This window comes from Leptidea sinapis, chromosome Z (assembly GCF_905404315.1).
Source record: "Leptidea sinapis chromosome Z, ilLepSina1.1, whole genome shotgun sequence".
Classification (NCBI taxonomy): Eukaryota; Metazoa; Arthropoda; class Insecta; order Lepidoptera; family Pieridae; genus Leptidea; species Leptidea sinapis.
The window spans coordinates 9,320,276-9,343,262 of NC_066312.1; the positions used below are offsets into that span (position 1 = coordinate 9,320,276).

Here is a 22,987-nt window from a genome sequence, read left to right on the forward strand (position 1 = left end):
CTATAAATATTCGCTATCGAATATACATAATTAGGAAAGGAAAATGGAAATTATATAAGATGAAATGAGAAAACTTGATTGGACTCTTTGTAAAACAAAAAAGTGAAAATAATAAATACCAAAGAAATGAAAATACTAAAGATAAGGCAGTAAGGCCTCTGGCTATAGCCTGTTCGAAAGAACGAAATAATAAAAAATAAAAAAAGCAAATCTATATCATCTGTCAATTGTCAATGTCATTATTCCTGTGTAAGTGTGCAGTATGGTTGGCATGAATTCCGGGATATAATTTGTGATTAGTGATTAATATTGATGAATATTACATTATGTATACAGTGTTTAAGAAATTAAATTAGTGTTATTGGTAGTTGCGAACTAAAAGTTATAATCATATATTTACTATTTCTCTAACATGGTGTAATTGTTTTCAAAAGTGCTTGGAATAATCGTATGTATCCTTTCTACGCCTTATTTTAGACCCTGTTAAATTATATTTGGTAGCATATGTTCGACTATAAAACATTATTATTTTAAGAAATGAATACCTAATGGTATGTTATTCGATATACGATAAATTTAATCTGTTTCTGATTTAATTTTTAGAGATTTTTATCATATTTTTTTTATCGATTGTACTAGTTATTTTTATTTAATCAAAACAATGCGTTATTCTATATATATGATCAATTTGTTATTTTAAAGTGATATCCCTCACTTGTGGGATAAATTATACAAATTAAATTTGTAATCAAAATTTATAATAATGTCACTACGGGGACATGTACCAAGAATACTGGCAGCATTACTGTGTTGGATAGCAACGCATTGCTGACTTATTGACTGAAGTAGCTGCCAGCGCTTGGGTTTCCAGTACCCCTATTTATGCGGGTAGATAGTAGTCTGTACTATATTAATTATAAATTATATCGAGCACTTTTTTAACAACTATTTATAAAAGTGTATGGCATAAAATACTTTATTAACATATTACACACCTATGAAAATAATAAAATAACAGTATCTTTGCATTAACAATAAAGTTTATAAAAAGTTAGCTTTAATGTCGGTATTTTTAGAAAATGGGAGATTGCTGTTGTAAAAGTCAGGTGCCAGATGTATTTGTCTATACATCACCTCCGGTACAGTTAGCAGAGCCACTGTCTGACGAACAGTACCATGGCCCTCAAAAAGTTGATTCAGCACTGGTGGATCAATTGGTGCTTGAAACATTAAGCATAGCGGCATCAAGATTGGACACGTGAGTATATTGATGCACAATAGAAATGCATTAATTTCATGTAGCAGTTTCTTAAATATTTTAAATTTATTAATTTTTGGTACTTGGGGTGGCTGATATGAAATCATATTTATATTCTCTGTTAAACGCTTTTAATTGTACCATACCGAAAGGTTTAAAATGGAATGGTTTCCTAAAACTCCGCTGTCTGCCCATCTCTCTATCTGTCATCAGACTATCTCATGAAACATGAGAGACAGTTATGGTATGGTATGGTATAGGGGCTCCTGTTTCTGCAATTAAACCACTAGCATGGGTCCATTTTGCGTGCAGTAATGGCCGGTAACTCCAACCAGCCCAGCTCCTTCCAGAAGTTCAGAACATTCCTGGGGTGTTCACAGACTTCTTGGAGCGACCTCGTATTGGTTAAGGTTTTTGCCCGTTGGTTGGCCACCCCCCCACATTCCAGGATTATGTGAGCGACTGTTTCGTCTTCGGTCAGACAACCTCTGCACTTAGGACTGTCCGTTACGCCGATTGTGAAAAGGTGTTTGTTTAGTGATGTGTGACCCGTTAGGGTGCCCACCAATATACGGATGTCATGTCTGTTGAGGCTACGTGTCCGTTTGGGCGATAGTGCAGGTATCGCCACCTTCGACTGTCTACAGCTTGAGACATTCATCCATCGGGTGTTGTGTAGGTCGTTGGTGAGAAAGCGTATCCATGAGCGCATTTGGCTGAAGGGCAGTGGCAGAAGTGGCAATGGACCAGACACTATATTTGCCGAAGCCCGCCTTGCAAGCTCATCTCTTTCTCACATCATTGTTTTCATCATGTGGTTAGAATTTGGCAAAATGTTGAAAATAAAGCATCATGCTGTGTTAAAATTCCTAAGTAAAGAAGTATTTAACTTTTTATTTATTTAGCCTGTATTTAGATATGGGAGGGAACACATGGCAAAAGTGTTTGAGGATTCATGTTTATCAGAATTTATTTTAAAATATTGGTCTAAGAAATTTAGATACCGAAGGCCTATTACTGCAGTTACTACAGATAATTGATGAATGAATGACTAATGAAGCAATTGACACTTGCCTATAGGCAAATCTAGCTAGATACTAGATATGTACACCTTCCTTAAAGGCTGGGAATGCTCCTGTGATTCCTCTGGTGTTGCAAGAGATTGTGGGCGGCTGTGATCATTTAACAACAGGTGACCCGTATGCTTGTTTGTCCTCCTATTCCATAAAAAAAAAAGATAAGTTGAATCAGTTAGGAATGTGTACATGAAATATTTATTAATATTTGGTGAGGACCGAGTTGGGTGCTTGGAATATTTACCCTGTTTGCTAATCAAACACGAGTGGAATGCTGCCATAATTTTTAATCATAGTGAAAATAGAACAAATAGTGATCTGCCTGGAATTCTCCATCCAAAGCAAGCAAGAGTCAATGCAATCTAATTTTAAGTCCGGCTATCAGCAGGCAAATGAAATGCAATCAGTTTTTAAGATGTGAAGGGATTCTGATAATAGCCTTTCTGCCTAATACAGTCTGAATGCTTTATCAACTCATGAAAAAATTTATGAGAAGGGAAGGACAAATGTAGCAAAGGTTTTTGGATTTTGCAATTCAATATGCTGATCCTTGTGGCCTTTAAAGTGTGGTCATCACAGCCAACAAACAGCAGCTTCACAGTTATCAATCACCACCTTTTAGACGAGAACTCGCACCTTGTGACTATTTCCATTTTAAAAACTTAAGGGAATGCCAATTTATAACAAATGAAGAAATGTACCAAATTGATGATGACCAGAATAAAAATTACATTTTTTATGGTAAAATTTATGACATTGGTCACTAATTGATCACCAATTTAATTAATGCCACCCCTTGTAGATACATATCTTCATAATATTGAAGTAATGCTCAAATTATACCTTTATTTATGTATAATCTGTGTAGACTGATGCATCTACTGTACCTAACAATTGATGATTTTTTACTTACTCAAGTAGGTTATGGTCTTTGAGTATTTAGTTGCATCACTTTACATAGATAATAAAATGATGAAAGTGTAAATATTTTCATTTAAATAGTGGCAATGGGATTCATAATGCCACTTCACATTAATCTCATTTTGCCGAATTGCTGGTAAATAGTTCCAATGGAACTAAAATTGAAATTTGTACTAAAATGAATAAAAATACTTTTGATTTCGTCTTTTATTTATATACTGTATAACTATTGGTGCTTTAACAAATAATAAAAGTGGGTATGTAAGGTAGGTATTTTTTTTTCATCATACCCACATGTTTAATATCTTTGGAATTGTATAATGGTACAGAACCATGTGCAGGTCACCTCACTTACACTTGATCAAATTAATTTTAAGATAAAGCTTTGCTAATGTATGTGATAGCTTAAAGATGTGCAAAACACTGCGAATTGTTAATTAATGAATTATTAACAAGTAATCTTAATTTGTGTTCTCTATTGTGTAATAGGATACTTAATTAGAGTAATCTTCTGATTGACAAATTGTTGTGATTGATTTGCATAATATAGATTTTCAGGCAAATATTACAAAGCTTCAAATAACTTCTATTATCTTGAAAAATACAATGTTCTTTTAGGGAGGAAGAATCTCCTGTGTCTCTCATGAAATTGCATATGATAGCCGATAAAGAAGAAGGATGGATTCAGATGATGTCATCCATGGTAAATGTAATACCGGTAGAAGATCCCTTTGGACCTACTGCCATCTCTATTGTGCTGGATGCCTGCCCATTACCATCAAAAGAGACTGTAATGAAGGTAGGAAATTTTAAATTTCAAAAAATGCCATCCAACCACAACATATTGTATTTTTTCAGATTCCTTCTTATATCTTCTATGTCTAGATAGATTTTGATAGCTGTGAAAACGGTCGAAACATTTCAGTTAACATCTTTTTTGAGCAATGGACACACCCTAATACGAAATGATAAACATATCAAGAGTGTAAGATGTAGCTTGTCACATACACTACAGTAAAAAACCTGGCCTGTTTTCATTGGTAAATGATCTAAAGATTCCTTATTAAATATAGATTGACATTTGACTTTCACTTAGCCATTTTTGTGGTTGCATCATGTTAACAGCAATAAATTCCTTAGTGACTACCAGTTGGGACAGATCTGACTCTCGGTATCCGCCAGAACATATCTAAATGTATGTTGTAGGGTAAGTGTATGTTAACCTGTAGAGTTAAAACGGTTTCTGGAGCCGTATTGCGTTATCATAACGAGTCGGGGTTATCTCTCTGCGATCTTCGTCATAATTGTTCAAAGTTCAGTACAGTAAACATCTGCTGTTATTACTTGACCAGATCTGAGCATGTTATAATTAATTACAGTTTCAAGTGTCCACCAAATAGTTGTCACTCTTCGCTTTAGGGCAATATTAAGGCATTTAATATGGAGTCGGCCATTGCGGTATTCGCTTATGATTGTTTCGAAGCTCACAGCCAACTAGGGTTCCCAAGTTTTTGTACGAGATTTTTTTTTTTTGAATTTTTTAAAACATATTGCTTGGAGCTTCCTGCACAATGTGTGCAAAAACAAGAACCGTTGACTGAAAGACTGGTATGTTAGCTTGCATACCCTAAGTTGTATACATTCCGGCGTACCAGGACATAAAAATAGTATTTATTTATTTGGACAACTAACAAATTACACTCTTTACATGGTTATACTTAAAATATAATAATGATATGGATAAGAGTTAATTCACCTATAAAAACCACAGCATTCATAATTGTTACTACGTTTATAAGACAGTAATTTTAACTATTTAAAAACTAAAATCTATATATATTGTAATATATAATAGAAAAATAAAACTGAAATATGAAAACAAAGTTTCTAAGTCACGTGTGTAAATTAAGTATTTTCTTTTTATATTGAGCAAGCGGAATGAATAAATCAATGTTCTGCGATTTGGCCAGTGAGTTATATGAACTACAGAGCCTTGAAATAGTATTTAGTGTGCTTTATAGAAATGTAAGAAGTATTAACGAGTGAAAGAAAAAAATACTGTTTTTAACGGTGTGGTTGGGAACCCTACGGCGAACGAGAGTTAAAGAACTCGCTACGTACTTAGCGGCGCAAAGGTACCCTGCCCTTGACATACCAAGTTGTTTTATAAACAGAGTTGAAAACAAAAACATGTTTACTTGTTGTTCGTAGACTGTTCAAGAATATTCGATACCTATTTTAACTTGTATGCAAGTACTTATAATTTACATTCTGTAACTGAGCGATAAAGTCAACAAAGTTTCTGGACGAGACCTAAATATAACAAGCGATACTGGTGTGTTATTAATGATCAGTATTAATGTCATTGATACCTAGTTAGGAGTATATGTTACTGCTGCTACGCGTAATAAAATAATTGCGGAATTATCTAGTTACTACTAGTTCTGACATGCAACATTATTACTTATTTATATTGAAATTCAAATAGTTTTATTCAAAATAGGATGGACATCACTTATTGAAAGTCAAAAACTACCACCCATTCCAAATGGAATGCCTCAGACCTGAGAAGAATGGGCGCAACAAACTCAGCGGGCTTTTTTTTCATCGAAAAATATGTTTAAAAAGTAATATTGTACAATTAAACTTATTATTTAACAGCCTGAGGGCGGTCGCTCCATGCCCAATCTTTGGTATCATTAAGAAAGTCTAAGTCAAAAGAAAAAGTTTTTTAACAACTATTTTGAATAACGCAATACTTTTGTTTTGAACATTTTCTGGGATTTTGTTGTAAAAGCATTTACATCGCACTACAAAAGACTTACTAACTCGACTTAGCCGAGTAGTAGGCATTATAAGTTTGTCTGTTTCTGGTGCTAACATTATAGTTATGACAGTTTCTAGCTAATTCACTTATGTGCCTATGAACATACATTACATTATCAAGGATATATTGAGAAGCAACAGTCATCATCACTGCCTTCCATTATTCCGTCCATTTCCATTAATTTCTGTTCTGGCTCAATATTGTAAGCCAAACTTCATCGCGTGCTTCTCTCTGTAGGGTCTTTTTATCTGACTACCTCTCTGTCAAGAGATATCGAGTAAAATTATAACGTTTGGCATACTCAAGTGTTACAGCCTCTTGAAGTTATGATAAATATCTTCTAAGTTAACGTAAAATACACCCGTTTATACTGCAAAAAACGAATATTATTTCGTAACTTAAGGTAATCAAAATTATAAGGTATTTTCCGTAGACCTGTTTTTCACTGCAATTCCATACGGATCAGTTGTTTTTATAACCTTTATCTTTATACAATTGGTAATACACACAGAAACAATTACAACAACTACAAATCCTCTTTTTCTAAGAATTAATTTTATTTCTTCATTGATTTTACAATGTTTACCCAAAGAGGATGTGAATACAACGTTACAAAGAATATACTACTCTCTAACGAATAAGAGGGAGTCTGGACTGCCTAAGTAATTGAGATTTAGTTTAGTATGAAATGTGTAGAGATTTGAAGGTAGTTTGAAATAGTATTAGTTACAGTATGGCGATTGGCGACAAAGTATAATCCGGCTAAGTTTGAAAGCGAACAGTTGCTTAAAACGTACAAAACATACGTTTTTAGACACGATTATAGCCGTGATCTATCAATCTATCAATGTGAATCGCTTTTTTCTTAGAGTTTCGCTAGGCTGCCTAGAACTATAAAATTTCGCGAGTAATACCGTCTTATACTAAAAGTATTGGAAAAAACCTGAAAAAAATACACGTGTAAATAATCATAAGAAAATATTGTACGGAATCCTCGGTTGCATTTGTGTGGTTTTTTATTTTACCGTTTTGATGCAAGTGGGTCAATGTAAAGGGTAATTCAAATCATGACCTAACTCATTGGTAGTTTGGTGCGATCATAATTTACCTTTCTCTGATCTTCCTCGGGGTTCAAAGTAACATTCTAGTCAAAGTTAAACTATAAGTAGAAAGTTCTAGCTGTCATGTGAAAATTCCGTGTTAAATCATGAATTATATATAGCATCTATGTGGTTTTATTTTTATCCAAAGTAGCCAGTACGCCGAAATGGCAATTACATACTTTAAACCACTATTGTTGTATGAGGTACATGAGATTGTAGTCTACCTTATTATTTATCTATTTAACTAGTTATTAATAAACGCGAAGTAAAGTTATTCCAAATTTAATAGTTATTTGTTCAACAAGTGAGCAAAGTTATTTTTTGCTGCGAATGCTGACTTTAAATCACATCGCATTGTTTATTTTGTTTAACGCGGAGTAATTCCCGGATGTGTGGTCACGTGGGGTTCGAAATTTAAATAACTTTGCCTCACGCTCGCTTGTTTTCACGTAGCAATAGCGCCCTTTTCGTGCTGGAGAGGTAAAAAAAATATTTCGTCTTTATCTTACCTTTGACACTACAGAATTATATGACAGGGAGAAGTAATTTTAAACTTGGAGTAACTTCTGATTGCGTTTATTATCGTTATTTTTATTCAATGTTTCTGTACGTTCCAGTTGTCACAGATATTCCAGCTATCAGCTCAGAGAATAAGGGAACGAAAATATCATGTGAGCTGTGAAAGGAATATTTGTGTGATTCTCGGATGTCTTGCTGAGAAGTTAGTGGGTCCTAACAGCATTGCTATGCTGTCAGAAAGTACACTCGAATATTTATTTGGTCTATTGGTGAGTTGTAGATATTTTGCAATCAGTATTTATTAACTGGAGAAAACCATTTTCTGCCGTGAAGCAGTAATGTGTAAGTATTATTGTGTTTCGGTCTGAAGGGCACCGTAGCTAGTGAAATTACTGGGAAAATGAGACTTAACATCTTATGTCTCAAGGTGGCGAGCGCCATTGTAGTGCCGCTCAGAATTTTTGGGTTATCAAGAATCCTGAATGGCACTGCATTGTAATGGGCAGGGTAGTAGTAATTACCATCAGCTGAACGTCCTCATCCTTTATTATAATTTTGAAGAAGCTACACATATCCTACTGGAGTCTGAGGCCGTCACATTGCTAAGGCGAGAGTGTAATGTCTTGTCCTCTCCAGAACCACCTAAGAATCCTAAGCCACTTAAAACTATACACACCTTTGAAGGTATATATATAGGACGGTAGGGTAACACATACACACACACACACACACACACACACACACACAATTGATTCAGCAATTAAATTTAATAAAAATATACTTATTTTGCCTTTTAATTTGTTGTATATAAACTAAAATGCTATATGAAATTCATCCATCTTATTATTGCATACAATTATTTTAAGGGCCTTGTTTACTTGTAGGACAAACACGTGAGACCACTCACAATGTCCTTATTATAATATTGTTGTTATGTTAATGTTTTTATGAAAAGTGTTATCAGTTAAATGCAACAATAATATATTTGTTAGTTATTTCGTTAGTGACCCAACATACAGAGCTAGAGGTACCGGGTTCGAATCCCGGCAGGTGCAAACATTTATTACATTTATATGATAAATATGAATGTTTGTTTCCAAGTCATGGATGTTTATATATATGTTTAAGTAACTATATTGTATTGTAAAGCCAGATAATTGAGAAAAATGTACATTAAATTCATAATTTAATACTTTTACTTCACCTTGAAACTATCTGCAGGTATGTTCCATTTGTTTGTGTGTAGTATAAAAAATTTGACGTATCAAATTTATTCGTAATATTATCGTACGTAAGATTTACTTAATGGTAACAGCAGGTATTCAATAATTTATTTGTATGATTGTAATTTTGCTTAATTTTAAGATTAAATCTGTTTTTTTGTTAATAGGTGGAGGCCCGTGAAGCAGGCTTATGCCTCTACTCGTTGATTGCTCTTGAAAAGTTCGCTCATACAATGGAGAATAAAATCGTTATAAAGAAAAAATTTGAGAGTGAAAAAATACATCCTCTGTTGAAATTGGAGGAATATGGCAATTTTACGGAGAATTACTTATGGCGCCAGGTTGGATTCTGCGCTAACTGGGCTCTTGACAATCTATGTAAGTTTTAATACTTATATTTTTTCATCTGTATTTAAGATAATCTAACCATATGTATTAAAAAATAGATATTTATCACGCAAATCGTATTGTACGTGTAACTAGACCTTAATATAGTAAATATGCTAATAAAATAATCATAATATAATATTATTAACTAAATTAAAAAACAAACATGAATGTCTTTTTATTGTAGGTACGTGAATTAATAATTAATTTTTGTTTATTAATAATTGTTTCAATTTTGAAAACTTACTAATATTTTTTGTTACAGTTCCGATCGAGGGTCGTAAGATGTCTTATGAGATTCAAGATATGTCTCATATAAACGCAATGTTAAACAGTCACGATGTGAGCGAGTACTTAAAACTGTCACCCAAGGGTTTGGAGGCAAGGTGTGACTCGTTTTCATTTGAGAGTGTTCGTTGCACCTTCCAAGTTGATGATGGCTGTTGGTACTACGAAGTTATGATTGTGACGCCGGGAGTCATGCAAATTGGATGGGCTACTAAGAACAGCCACTTTTTGAGTGACGTAAGTTATTTATAATAATTAAATAATGTGTGTTTGTTCATATCTAATGCTCTGCGAAGGCAAAGATTAACTAATTATATATTTAACTACTGGTTTGCGCAAACGTTATAAGCATAGTGAAGCATAGGCGGGCTTGGCTAGTTTTTAATAATAGTTATTTTCTTTGTTAAACCTCATTCCTGTGTTTCATTATATGTGGTAAGTAAGCAATAACTCAAGCGCCATTTGCATATAAATCAAATCAAAATTTTAATAATTATATCAATTGTCCTATTATTATTGATTTGTCAAATAATATTGTTGTTTAATTAAATATTAAAAACAATTTATTAATATTTATTATATTTTAAAGTGATTTCCCTCACTTCTCAATTGTTACCTACGATATATGAGTTCAATTTTTGTCCATTTTGTGATGCGAATAACAAATGGCATAAAAGCATATTTTTTTTATATTTTTTTTCAAAATTTATTGCTTTGTAATTCTTTTTGATGCGGGATTTGAATGTCTCTAAAGATTTACCCATCTTCCATAAATCTTGTTATATTAGTCTACTCTCCATTGATGGCTTGACAGTTAGCAGCCTGCTCAGCCACTGCCCTGTGCTTGCCCGAGATATAAAAAGAATAGGGAAGTCCCAGGCCCAAGGGCTGTAAGAAGCAACTAAGGGCATTTACCAATGGGCTTCTTTCCATAGGATGGTAGATTATGGGTACCACAACGGCGCCTTTTTCTGCCGTGAAACAGTAATGTGTGCATTATTGTGTTTCGTCTGAAGACTTATCATCGTATGTCTCAAGGTGACGAGCGCAATTGTAGTACCACTCGGAATTTTTGGTTTGCTTAAGAATCTCGAGCGGCACTGCATTGTAATGGGCAGGGCGTATCAATTACACTTAGCTGAAGATCCTGCTCATCTCATTTTACATAGAAAGAGCGACATTGATTCAAGAACGTTGTAACTCCAGATGCACGAGTTTGTATCCCGCAACGTCAATAAATTTTTGGTACAAAATTAAACTTGTTTTGTATTGAGTTCCCTCCCTATTTCCACATAAACATAAAAGCCCAGTTATCGATAACGCTGGTTTCAAATAGTTTTGCTTGTAAGGCTGTTTCCACCTGCAAGTAAACTTCCGCTAGAATTGTGCGAGAGTGAGTCCGTTAGAACCTTGCTTTTAACCTTTGAAGTGTAAATCCGTAAAAAGTGTGTTGCGACAATTAGTCAAACACTTCCTGAGGGTAGTTGCGAAAGCAACAGATATAGGTCTAAACGTGTTCGCATCGAATTTTATTAAAGACAATTCCCTCAATTGTTTTTTCATGAAATACAATTGTGATGGGGAATTGTTAATATATAATCTTGTAAACGAATGTCCAGTTTTGTTTACTTCGTCGGTCATACGAATAAAATTTTAATTATGATATTAATGCTCGCGACACTAACTTCCGTGTTTTATTTATATCAATTATCTTTGCGAAAGTAGGATTGCGAGCTTCTCGGAATACATTAAATGGAGAAATAAATAGCAGATATTAATACGAATTATAAACGATATTGCAAGTAAGTCTGCAAGTCTGCCCGAGTTTTATTTGTGGGGGGTGAAACTTCCATTTCTAAAATACATAAGATACTTAAAAAAATCTAAAGCTGATTAATACTACTTTACAAACCAGTAAGTATTATTAGTAGTATTATTAATAAATATAGGTACATACTTGTTAGCATATTTGCTGACATATACAAAAAAAATCCGTGCATTAATTTTGTCAAAAAGTAGTCTTTTAATTTTGTGCAAATTTGAACGTACTGTAGAATTGGGTCACTAGGTCAGTGATTCAAACTCATTAACTTGAATATTGGTCACAAAGCGGCATTGCCAGTTTTCCGCGCAAAAGTTAAATAGCACCGCCTTCAAAGAAAACACGCGTATTTAATAGCCTAAACACATGGATAATGAACTAATTTTGAGCGTTGGACAATATGGTCCGGTACCGGTCCGCGTCCGATGGTCTGGCCGTACCAAATCCGACCATATATTAAGGCTATAATACCTACACGTGCGAGCGGACTGAGGCGGTCTGACTTTGACGGCCGGCGGCGCTATTCAAAGGCAACGATCGAATTTCGTACGGCGTAGGGTAAGGACATGTTCTATCGATAATTACCTTGCTTTAAGGGTGATGTAATCGATAAAAAAAGCTGTTTGAGTTTAATTTAAAATTGTTCTGAAATGATTATTGTAAAAATTCTATACCCTAAATACTTAAAGCTAAACAGATTCGAAATTTTGTTTGTATGAGTTATGGAGTAGTTTAGAGATAATGATTGTGAATAAGGAAGAACTAAACAATAACTATTTTCTACTTGTTTCACATGTTACGTAATTTTAAAGCAACCTATCAAAAATCGTACCAACTTAACTGTTCGCTGCTCAGGAAATCACTCAGAAAACAGTAATTCCGTAAGTTTTGAACTTGCATAAATAAACTCTTTTTTACAAAGTTTATTATTAATTGTTAAAAATATTAAAACATTCGAATAACACAAACATACTAGTTTCTAGTGCCTTTTTTAGGTTGTTGGTAAGTAAGTGTAAAAAAAGTATCGATAAACTAGTATTAGACTTTATTTTCTTTACCATTTTGAGTGTCTTTGATTCCGTTTACCGCGAGCTTCCGGAATATGTGCCCGAACTACGTCCGAGTTTCAGGGATTCCAAGTGGGTGTCTGGGGGTTTTCATAGCTGCTGCTGCGCGATTGTTTCAAGTGACTGACTGTATCGATTAATTGAACTTTTGATATCAATTTTCATTTCTTCCGTAATTGTTAAGAGCTTGCGAAAAGAGAAATAAAAGCCGATTTGCCGTTTGTGTGCTATATTGCCGCTCCTCCAGAGCACCAGGGCTCAAGGTATTATGTCTCTTTTATAATATAGGGATTTTAATTAAATAATTAATTTTACTATACTTCTGTGGACGGGTATAACTTGTATTTTCATTTATTTCATATAAATGCAATCCATACTCTATAAATACATGCCTTTCTATGTAAACAAATTCTGTGAGACGATATTATTTGCAGATGGCACTAATTTTTGAGCTAAATAGGCAAGCCGCAAATGCTGACGATGTGAATAATGCCCTTTCTTTTAATGAACTCCTGTCCAAGATATGGTATCATGCGCATGATCCGAATATATTTTGTCATCAGGAGGGTTTCGGCATCGGTGATGACCTCTACTCTCTGTCATACGACGGCTGTCGCAGATTGGTATGGTACAACGCGAAACCGACATTCGTAACGCCACTGCTGAAGTCATGGCAACCCGGTGATATACTCGGCTGTCTGATAGACCTCACATCCAAGGAGGTTATCTTCTCCCTGAATGGCAACAGGCTCCCTGCTTACAATGATATCTTCGAAACCAATAGGTAATTAAGTAGTAGTTTATATATTATATTAAAAATAAAATAATCATATTTATAAATTTGATTTAATTGCACTATAATATGTTGTAATTTATGAACTATTCAAATCTCCTTATGTATAACTGTATTAAGGAATGACTACTCTCTATTATGTTTTGAAAAAACCTACTTTTTTTAAATTTCATAGTACTAAGTCATAAGAGAAAGGGCATATTACTAAGATCCATAATTTTTAAATAATATGCATTGAATTGTAACTGTTCGACTTTCAGATACGGTTTCTACGCAGCGGCAAGTTTCATGGCTTACCAACAGTGTCACTTCAACTTTGGTCTGGAGCCATTCCGTTACCCACCAGACGACAGGCTGTTTGCCGCATTCAATGATTTTGGCGAACTCGCCGAAGACCAGAAAAAGGTAAGACACACACATTAAGCCAGATATTTCAGGCAAAGAAAGTAAACTATCCTGTAGAGCGTCGACCCACAATCGATGACGTCTAGAGACGCAACGCTAAGGAATCGACGAGCCGATGATATAGTACTGGATCCTCGACACTTGGAACCTGCAATAATTCAAGCTATACTAGAACTCGCTGAGCACATTTTTTTTTATGAAAATAAGAGACGAGACGAGTGGACGTTCAGCTGATGGTAATTGATACGGTCTGCCCATCACAATGCATTGCCGCTCTGGATTATTGAAAACCCCCTCTAAAAATTCTGAGTGGCACTACAACTGCGCTCTTCACCTTGAGACATAAGACGTTAAGTCTCATTTTCCCATTAATTCACTATCTACGGCGCCCTTCAGACCGAAACTCAATAATGCTTACATATTACTGCTTTACGGCAGAAATATTTGCCGTTGTGGTACCCATAATCTAGCCGGGATCCTGTGCAAAGGAGTCTCCCACTCCCACAAATTCAAGAAACATATTATAGCTTCGTTGACTAAGAAGGCTTATTATAGTACAGTAGATTATAAAGAGGATAATGATGAATGGTTCTTGACTGGTTCTGCATAGGCCACCTAAAATTGTATACTAATAAATTAGATAGGCTTAACTGTAATGACTTAAAAATGTGTTGGGAGTTTCTTATCAGTTCTTCTCCTCGTTTCATAGCCCCTATATAAATTGATACCACATCAGTTTATGTTAATGTAACTCCCAATGGTAAAAAAATAAAGTATTATTAATATACTCCACCAGACCATAAATGAGAGAAATACTCCATACCTATGCGGCTGGTGTGCAATGCACAGTGCACACATTTGTATTTGTTACGCTCCCTTTTGGTTTTCAAGTAACCTTTTCCTTCATACTATCAAACCAAACTATACAAGAAACTTGCGCGGTGTTTCCAGTACGATAAAACGTGCAATCTTCAAGGAAAACGCGTGCTTTTTAAACGCCTTTCACATTTGTGTTAGTTCTTTTAAAGCCCACTAACTACATCATTTAGTTTATACGTTATTTTTAAGTCATAGTTTTCTCTATGACTGGGGAAGACCGGTCACGTGGTCAGTATCTTTGTTGTAGGCATTAAACACGACAGCTTCACTTCATAAAGCTTTAACTTTACTTCAAATCTATAATAGATTATGTAATAAGAACGTAATGTTCCCGTAAAGCGCGTGCGACACAACCACCTCGTTCAATAGTTCTTCTCTGACTGCCTGCTCGGCGCTCGCGTGACGCCCGATCTAGCCCGCACTCGCACCGCACGTTGATTACACCCGAGCTAACACAAATACCGAATTTTCTCCTTGGCTCGATGTTCATGACTACGACATATAAACATGAGATTTCCACCATTAATGTGATGTACCATCTTTACCATCACGATATCTCTGGAACCATAAGGACCAGTTGAAGTTTGGTAGGAATCGCCGAGTAGAGGTCGGCTAAGAACGAATTTTATTTAATTTCATCTGCAAGGGAGTTAGGTGACTGGCGTTATTAAAAAAATTTCAAATTATATATTTAAAATTATAAGAAGTGGATTACAAATAGCATCGCGACGAAACAATATTTTGTGAAGAGAATTGATCCAATTTACTTTACAATAAATTAATTACGATTTACAAATAAGATAATTGAAAATGTTTATAAACAAAATGGATAATTAAAATTCAAGGATGTGTCATCTATATTTGCATTTACGTTTTGTAAGATTATTTCAGTGTGACCTACATTATTTAGTGTGAAGTATTCGCACGAATCACCTAGTCAACATATATTTTACATCTGATTCGCTCCCGAACTCAACTACTGCTGCAGCGGCTACTATTCCCGGACGAATTGGCTTCCGGACCTTCAAACTGACACTATATTCTCAGCACAGAGGCAGTTATAATAAATTAATAATTAAATACCTGGTCTGCATTTTCTTTCCGCTCAACAAAATCAAAGTCAAATAATTTTTAATTTTTGGCTTAAACTAAGCGCTTTTGAATCGACACTATGGATTTTTTTTTAAATAACCAAATCTGAACTAAAACAGCTCGTGAGAATAACATAAACAAACTGAACGGCCATTATTTTCAATCAATTAAATATTTTACAATGGCTGTAATATACAAAACAGTTTCATGCATCCCAAATATGAAACGTGTTCATAGTTAAAAGCGTTCTAAATATCATATTTCATAAAAAATAATAAAGACTAAACTGAATAAATATAAACTATCGTATATTGGATGCATCAACCTTTAGAGCTTGAATTCAATATTTGTGTAAGGATGCATGGTTAATTAGTAATCACATCATAATACAATGTTTTATAACAGGTCGACCTGGCACCACAAGCATCACCCGTTTGCGGGTCGACGCATGGACCACCCATCGTTATCTTCGCACATGTTTGAGGAAAGGAGACGACCCGGGCATACGACGCCGCCGCAAGCAAATGCTGGGTCGATCTGTTTCTGGTCAACTTAGTCGTCATATTTTTAATTCGCATCTCACTTTGCAGGTTATACCGAAGCGAGTGTATCTGGAAAAAATGCGCAATTCAAGCATTCACGAGGATTCTTGCACACTGTGCTATGATGATACTGCTAGTTGTGTTCTGGAGCCATGTGGACACAGGTGATTGAAGAATATCATTAATAGTTTAATCTATTTAAAACAGAATAGATAGATGAAATAATATTTGGAATACCGCGTTTAGTACTCAAAATATCAGGTTTTTTATCTAGGCGCATCGAAGCGAGATCGCTGACCGCTGTCATGTCACTATACTTCTCTCACTTATTAAAGTTAGTTACTTCATGGATCACCAGAGGGCATGACGCTGTGTCATCTTCTTTACACAACAAACAACAACTACCAAACAGTACTTTAGTTTTAAATTAAGAACAATAATGTTATGCATAACGCTTTTTTTGCTTTTAAATTTTTTAAGTATTTTTGCTTTTATGTTTTCTTATTTTGCTCTAACCTCTGCAGCTCTTTTTTACATTGTTTTATGCTGTGCGCTTTGTTTTTGTTAGTAATGGTAACGTATGGGCTTTGCAGTCATAAGCTATTAAAATTATAATTAAACAACAAATTGTTTAATATAGTTACTATGTATCATATGTAATAGGATTATACTTATTATGTTATTCAATAAAAGCATCAAAATGTAATAATGACTTAAACGAATGCCAATTTTCACTTCAGCTCGCACTTACAATAAAGTTGTGCACAGAAGAGATAATCAAAGGATTCGTAATCATGCATTACGTATTCAGACGCCGGATGAAATTTGGACCTTACATGGATGCGGATGAAATTAGGACCTTACACCGTATTTTCTTTCAGAGGCTTCTGTTCATTGTGCACTTCCCTGCTGCGTGATTGTCCAATGTGCCGTGGCGAGATTATAAATGTGCGCCGTGAACAGATCTGACATGAGGCTTCCATGTCCTCTTGTAGCAGCTGCGATGAGGATATCCAACCAGGCAGCAGTCAGGATCAAACGATCCAAAAAGCCCAGACATTCCCACCCGCCAAAACATCACTGTCATCCATCCCTGACTACGTCGCATCCATTTCTAATTCATCGATCGAATCAACCGAGGAAGAAAACGTCCTCAATGGTAACTATTAATCTGTATGTGCATATTATTGTTGTAGGATTGTTTCCTTAACTGTAAGCATTTAAACAATGTTGAACAATTATATCCTAGTTAGTTCATTGTTCAATGTTTCTTTATAGTGTAAGAGAAAAATATATCGTAGAAGTTGATTAATTAATAGTATCTTCTTCATTTCAATTTCATTTCTGAATAAAAGATAATTAGCATTAGATATTAGTAGTCTCTGCATGTTTAAACGTATGATGTTAACTGTCTTTAGTAGTCTATATTCATATTTACGTATCTCGTCAAAATTATTGTACAACAATCTAAACGCGGCCTATCTTTAGGCGTCCTTCTAATTGGCCACAAATGTACGACACGATGTGTTCTCGTTCAAACATACAGATTTATTCGGAAGTGTCGTAGTGATTGCTTGTAAGCCGTCGCACGAGCGAAGGCAATGTTTAATACCGATCGCACTATGGTTTTAATTGTTCGATCACGTAATGAAATACATCGATCTCTTTTGAGTATCCTAATTGGTATGTATTCCATTACAAATGTAACCAAATCTTTCTATGTAGGTCACGGAGAAATAATCATTAAAGTTTTCTTCGTTCGTATACTTCGTTAGTTCAGTGCGCTAATTTCTGGATATCTATAAATTACTTATGTGGTCTAATTTTCAAAGCAATATTGCCCAACATGATAGCAAAAACTCTAAAGTTAAAATGGCGCTGTTGAGTTGAAAGTGCTGCAGGCATCCCGTGATCTGTTAGGACACCTTTGTTACGTCATCGTTCGGTCATGGCTAATTAAGACGAAGCCAAATCTGTCATGTTTATATGAACCTGCTCTTTTATACATTTTGTTTGTCGATCGACAGCGTTAACTATTTTAAGTACTTATATTCTTTATTATAGTTTTTACTAATCAATAGGTTAATCTAAATTTAATACATTCATCTATAGAACACAATATAAATCATTTGTGTTTATAGATTTTTTTCGTGTTCAATAAACAATACATAAAAGAGCTTTTATATACAATCCTTAAGACTAATAATTCACGAATATTTTTCGATTGTTTGTTTTATTCCTATATTAGTGTTGTGTCCGCTCAGCTATAAACTTTTAATTTGTTATAAATAATTAAAGTAAGTTATAAAACTAATACAAACTCTACATAAAGGGTATTTACATATTTTATGATTGTGATGTTCAGCTTAATAATACAGGCTATGTATACCCAAATAAAATTGCGTTTGTTGGCCCTTACTTGTGCTGCTAAAATTAAGTATTGGTTATAAATATTATGTTAACATAACTGAGAGCTTTTACTATTAATCCAATTATGGTCTGCGTTTGATATTTTTGATACATATAAGAACACTCACATTTATATAAGTTATATTTGAAAGAAAAAATATTTTTTTCTTATATCTACATTTTTTGGATTTGTTCAAAATAGATATTGCATATCTCGTTATACTTTCAGACTGCACGAATCGCAGGTGTTTAAGTTTTTGTAATTTCTAGAGTGACTGATTTTTATACTTTTTGGTTTTTGTCAAATTTAATTGGAAAAATCGCGCCGGGTAGATGTTTCCACCGTTGTACTGTTTCATGTGTACGAGTACGTAAAATTTAAATGTTGCATCAGCTCTAAATGTAGATTAGGTTAATCTTATTTTTATTATACTTATTTCTTATAGATATGTAAGATAAATTTTAAAACTTTCAGGCCTATTAGATATTAAAGAAGAAATAAACGTCATTATTGTGAATGTATGCTTTTAACAATTTATTGCTACTATAACTTCTAATAATAAGATCATATTAAGGTAATCATGTTAATGATAATCACTTCTCGTTTCACTGTCATCAAATTTTGAACAATCTAGGTTCAAAACAGGCCTACATTATATATGTTTGACTAAATGTGAAATATTAATTACTAAAATAATCCCAAATACTATTTACCATTGTTAACATATAGATTTCATTGTACTCATCATAATTTGAGTTGTTAATGTGTAATTTACAAATTTTCAATTGTATGTTATATATTGTATGGAAAGACTGCTAGGTATAATAAATTACACCTATAGAAATATTGGCTCTCTATGAGTGTGCGAGTTAGGAGAATTGGTAAGAGTAATGTAAACTTTCATATAACAGTAATAATTTGATTCTTTTGTTTTATATATCAGGAAAAATATACAATTAGTCGCTGGGAAAGCGACTGTCGGGTTCTTATTTTCTTCTACTACATTTTCTCTCATCACATCAATTGGATTTAATTGTTTTATTTTCTTATATTGATTTCTTAGTTTTTCATTAAGTGTATGTAATTCGCCAGAAAGTTGCTTTAGACCAACTCCATTTTAAAACTAGTCATTAGGTCTACTAGTCTCTTACTCTGTCTAGTAATAAATTCTCTTTTAATGTGATTCTAGATAAAAAAAATATTTTTCCTTATATATGTAATTATTATAAAATACTATAATAGAAAATGGCATATTATTGCTGTTACTTGTTGAGCTCGCTGATAAAAAATGAGCTTACTAACTTTAACAATAAAAATTTGCTTAAGAGTTCCTTGTGAAATCATGACTTCATCATCAGTCTTTCTGGGACACGTTCCTATTTGCTTAAAATGACCCAAAATCAAAAGGGCAATTTCTTTTTTGGATGGCAGTTTTGATTTATGATAAGAAATGCCCCTAAATATACCTTCAGAGAACAGTTTTTTCGTACTTTGCCGATTGAGTTGATAATATGTTAATACAAAATTATTATTACGAAAAAATAAATGTATATATTTTATCAGTAAATATGTACATAATACAAAATCTATTTAAAATATTTTTAATACTGCAATGATTGTAAAAAAGAGAGTATTTTGATTACTAAAGTGAACTGCTGTAATATAATTCCAGGCTGGACTTATTTTTTTAATCTTAGCAGCTCTAACTGGCCGTATACAAAAGAATAATCTCGGAAGTTTATCAAAGAAAATTGAACTTTATGAAAGTGTATATTTCTAAACGTATGGTTAGTGTAGTTATTGCTTTAAATAACTCCAAGTTTCACTGTTGGTTCAAATATACAAACAAATTTCCTATGTACTTTTAATAAAGCACCATCACTTGGGAACATGTTTCAGTTTTCATTAATAATTCATTTTTGTATTTTATCACATTATTTCGTTAAAATAACGTGGAATTAATAATACAATTTCTTAACATTTACATAACCTAAGCGGATAGTGTTTTGCAAGACGATAGCTTTGGTTCCATTTTCGACCCTTATCTTAGTCTGTGTCGCAAACATATTTTTTTAAAACGCACACATCTGTGCTATTATACCCTGTTGATATTTTAACGTTTTAAACAAATCATGTGTTCCCTAAATATCTGTATTAAAAGCATTTATTTTTGTACAACGATGTTCACAATTCTATTCTTTACTATAAATATACCTCAGTGTAGCATACGTAATGTGTTTACTCAACGAAATAATGATGATACCCTTAATTATTATACAAATAACTATCATTATTTTCTTTATTATTATTTAGATAAGATTATATCTGTAACTGATTCTGTCCAACACAGTTTGTAACAGCTACTTCTATTAAACCATAAGTTTTGGTCTTTAACTGAAGTTAATATTGATTGTTAATCTTAGAAATAAAGCTATGATCATCTATTTGTAGTTATATCTTTGTTACAAAATATGAATCATTATATTGGTGTATTTAGACGTGAGAAAATAAATGAAATAAACAAAACCATCCGTTTTTTATTTAGTTACTTCTAACACATAATTATTAGCTACTAATAGATCCGACAGACTTTATGTCCAAATTAATTTTGTTTATTATGATAGTATGAAATTGACAAGCCTATTTTATTCCTCTGAGTGATGATGAGTCCAATGATTCCTGTGGTAAATGGTAAGCGGTAATTATCTCCCTTCATGCAACTGTTCTACCCGCAATCTCGTCATAAAAAATGCGCAATACATAGTTCCCATATTTGGTCTGCGGGTAGTTTTCGAAATTGACAAGGTTGAGTTCAGGGTTAGCGTGAATATGAAATAAATGAGTTGACATTTTACAGCTTATCAAAGTTTAAGTTAAGCACTCGTTAAAATTAATATTTTCTGCCAATTGGGAGAGTTACTTGACAGAATTTAAATGGTGCTTTGAAATTTATAAATTGGTTTTGGCCGTGCACACGTCACGCAAAATATTTGCTGACACCATAACGAACCCCAGAGCAATACAGAATCAATATATGCGTTATACACGGCACATGTTCCGCTGTGTATGCATCTGAAGTCTGGAGAATTACAAGATTTGTCGCCTGTTTTTTGAGAGTTGAGGGCTCGAATTAAAAGACGAGGTCGAGATTGTCACAAGCGGCAATTTTTCAGTAGTATTTTCGCTTGGACCCAATTATAATTATTTATTATAATATGAAACCCCCTGTATAATTAATTTCATTAAAACCGTTGGAGCCGTTTCTGACATTTAGATTGATTTTGTATATACAGGATGTTACAAAACTACTCGTAAAGACGAAAGGAGGTTAAACGGGGCCTTCTAACGAGTCCATTCACCACAAAAAAAAAAATATTTTCCCTGTAATGCAAACCCTATTTCAATAAAATTAAAGAGCCAACTGCGCAGAAGGTACATATATTTCTACCTAATTCGCGGAACGACAAATTTTTTAAAAGAATAACTCAACTAACGAATCAACCTAAACGATCACTTACTTTTTGATAATAAAGGTTAAATTTACAGAAACGGCTCAAAGTGGGCTCCGCCTTGCTCAACCTCGCTCGTCGGGATAATATGGCTTGTGTGGCATTTTGCACCATCGTCGGTGTTACTGATGCGAAAACCGATCCAACATGCTGTTCCATATCCAACAACAACCGTTGCAACGGTTTGGCAATCGGAAAAATACTTCCTGTCCTTTACATAACCATTTCTTCACTTCACATAACCAGAGTATAATGAAATCCTTGTTCATTAATTTATTTATTGGTTCCCATACAACATACATGTATTAATAATTACAAAATAACGCTAGTATAATTAAACCATTATTAACATATACGTCAATTAAATGGAAACACCTATGATGGCGTGATATTTAACTTAAATAAATGTAGAGTTATATAAAACAATAAATAATTTTATATTACTAACACGACTTAAGAAAATGCATATAACTTGTTAACTAAAATAAAATAAACATATATTTATGGTTTTCTCTATACTGTAATCCTTGTAGGACTAGAAATGTAAGGACTTTCTTTGTTCCAACCTCTCGCTTGTGGACATCACATAATGCACCAGTTAATAGATTATCTCGTTCATATAATGACTTAGCAAATATCAATAACTGTATATATAAAAATTTTTTCTAAGTCTGTGTAGTTTTCGACGGCTAGTTTTAGACACTCTGCGCCTATTAGAGCCTTAGCTTATCTTTACGTGCTACATATTTATGTTTTTTGAAATTTTTATCAGTTTCGCTTTATTGTATGTTATACTTATAATATGTAGGATATAATTATAGTTTGTGTGTTTTAAATTTATGTTTTTTTTTATTTTAGTAGATTGT

General features: G+C 33.6%; 2 protein-coding genes across 3 annotated transcripts in view; both read left to right on the top strand.

The window, feature by feature from the left end:
• Positions 1-22,987, top strand: part of LOC126978370 (uncharacterized) — a 275,304-nt gene that overhangs the window by 196,027 nt on the left and 56,290 nt on the right. The gene's annotated exons all lie outside the window — the stretch shown is intronic.
• LOC126978347 (RING finger and SPRY domain-containing protein 1-like) lies at positions 260-21,139 on the top strand. Of its 2 annotated transcripts, none has more exons than XM_050827099.1 (10): positions 260-448; positions 1,077-1,258; positions 3,874-4,054; positions 7,803-7,973; positions 9,095-9,305; positions 9,580-9,839; positions 13,055-13,275; positions 13,545-13,689; positions 16,251-16,366; positions 17,084-21,139. In XM_050827099.1, exons 2-10 carry the CDS (start codon positions 1,080-1,082, stop codon positions 17,169-17,171), a joined length of 1,572 nt encoding a protein of 523 aa, XP_050683056.1. In that variant the 5' UTR covers positions 260-448; positions 1,077-1,079; the 3' UTR covers positions 17,172-21,139. The 2 variants fall into 2 exon arrangements, with proteins under 2 accessions (XP_050683056.1, XP_050683057.1); XM_050827100.1 differs by having other exon boundaries at positions 16,943-17,087.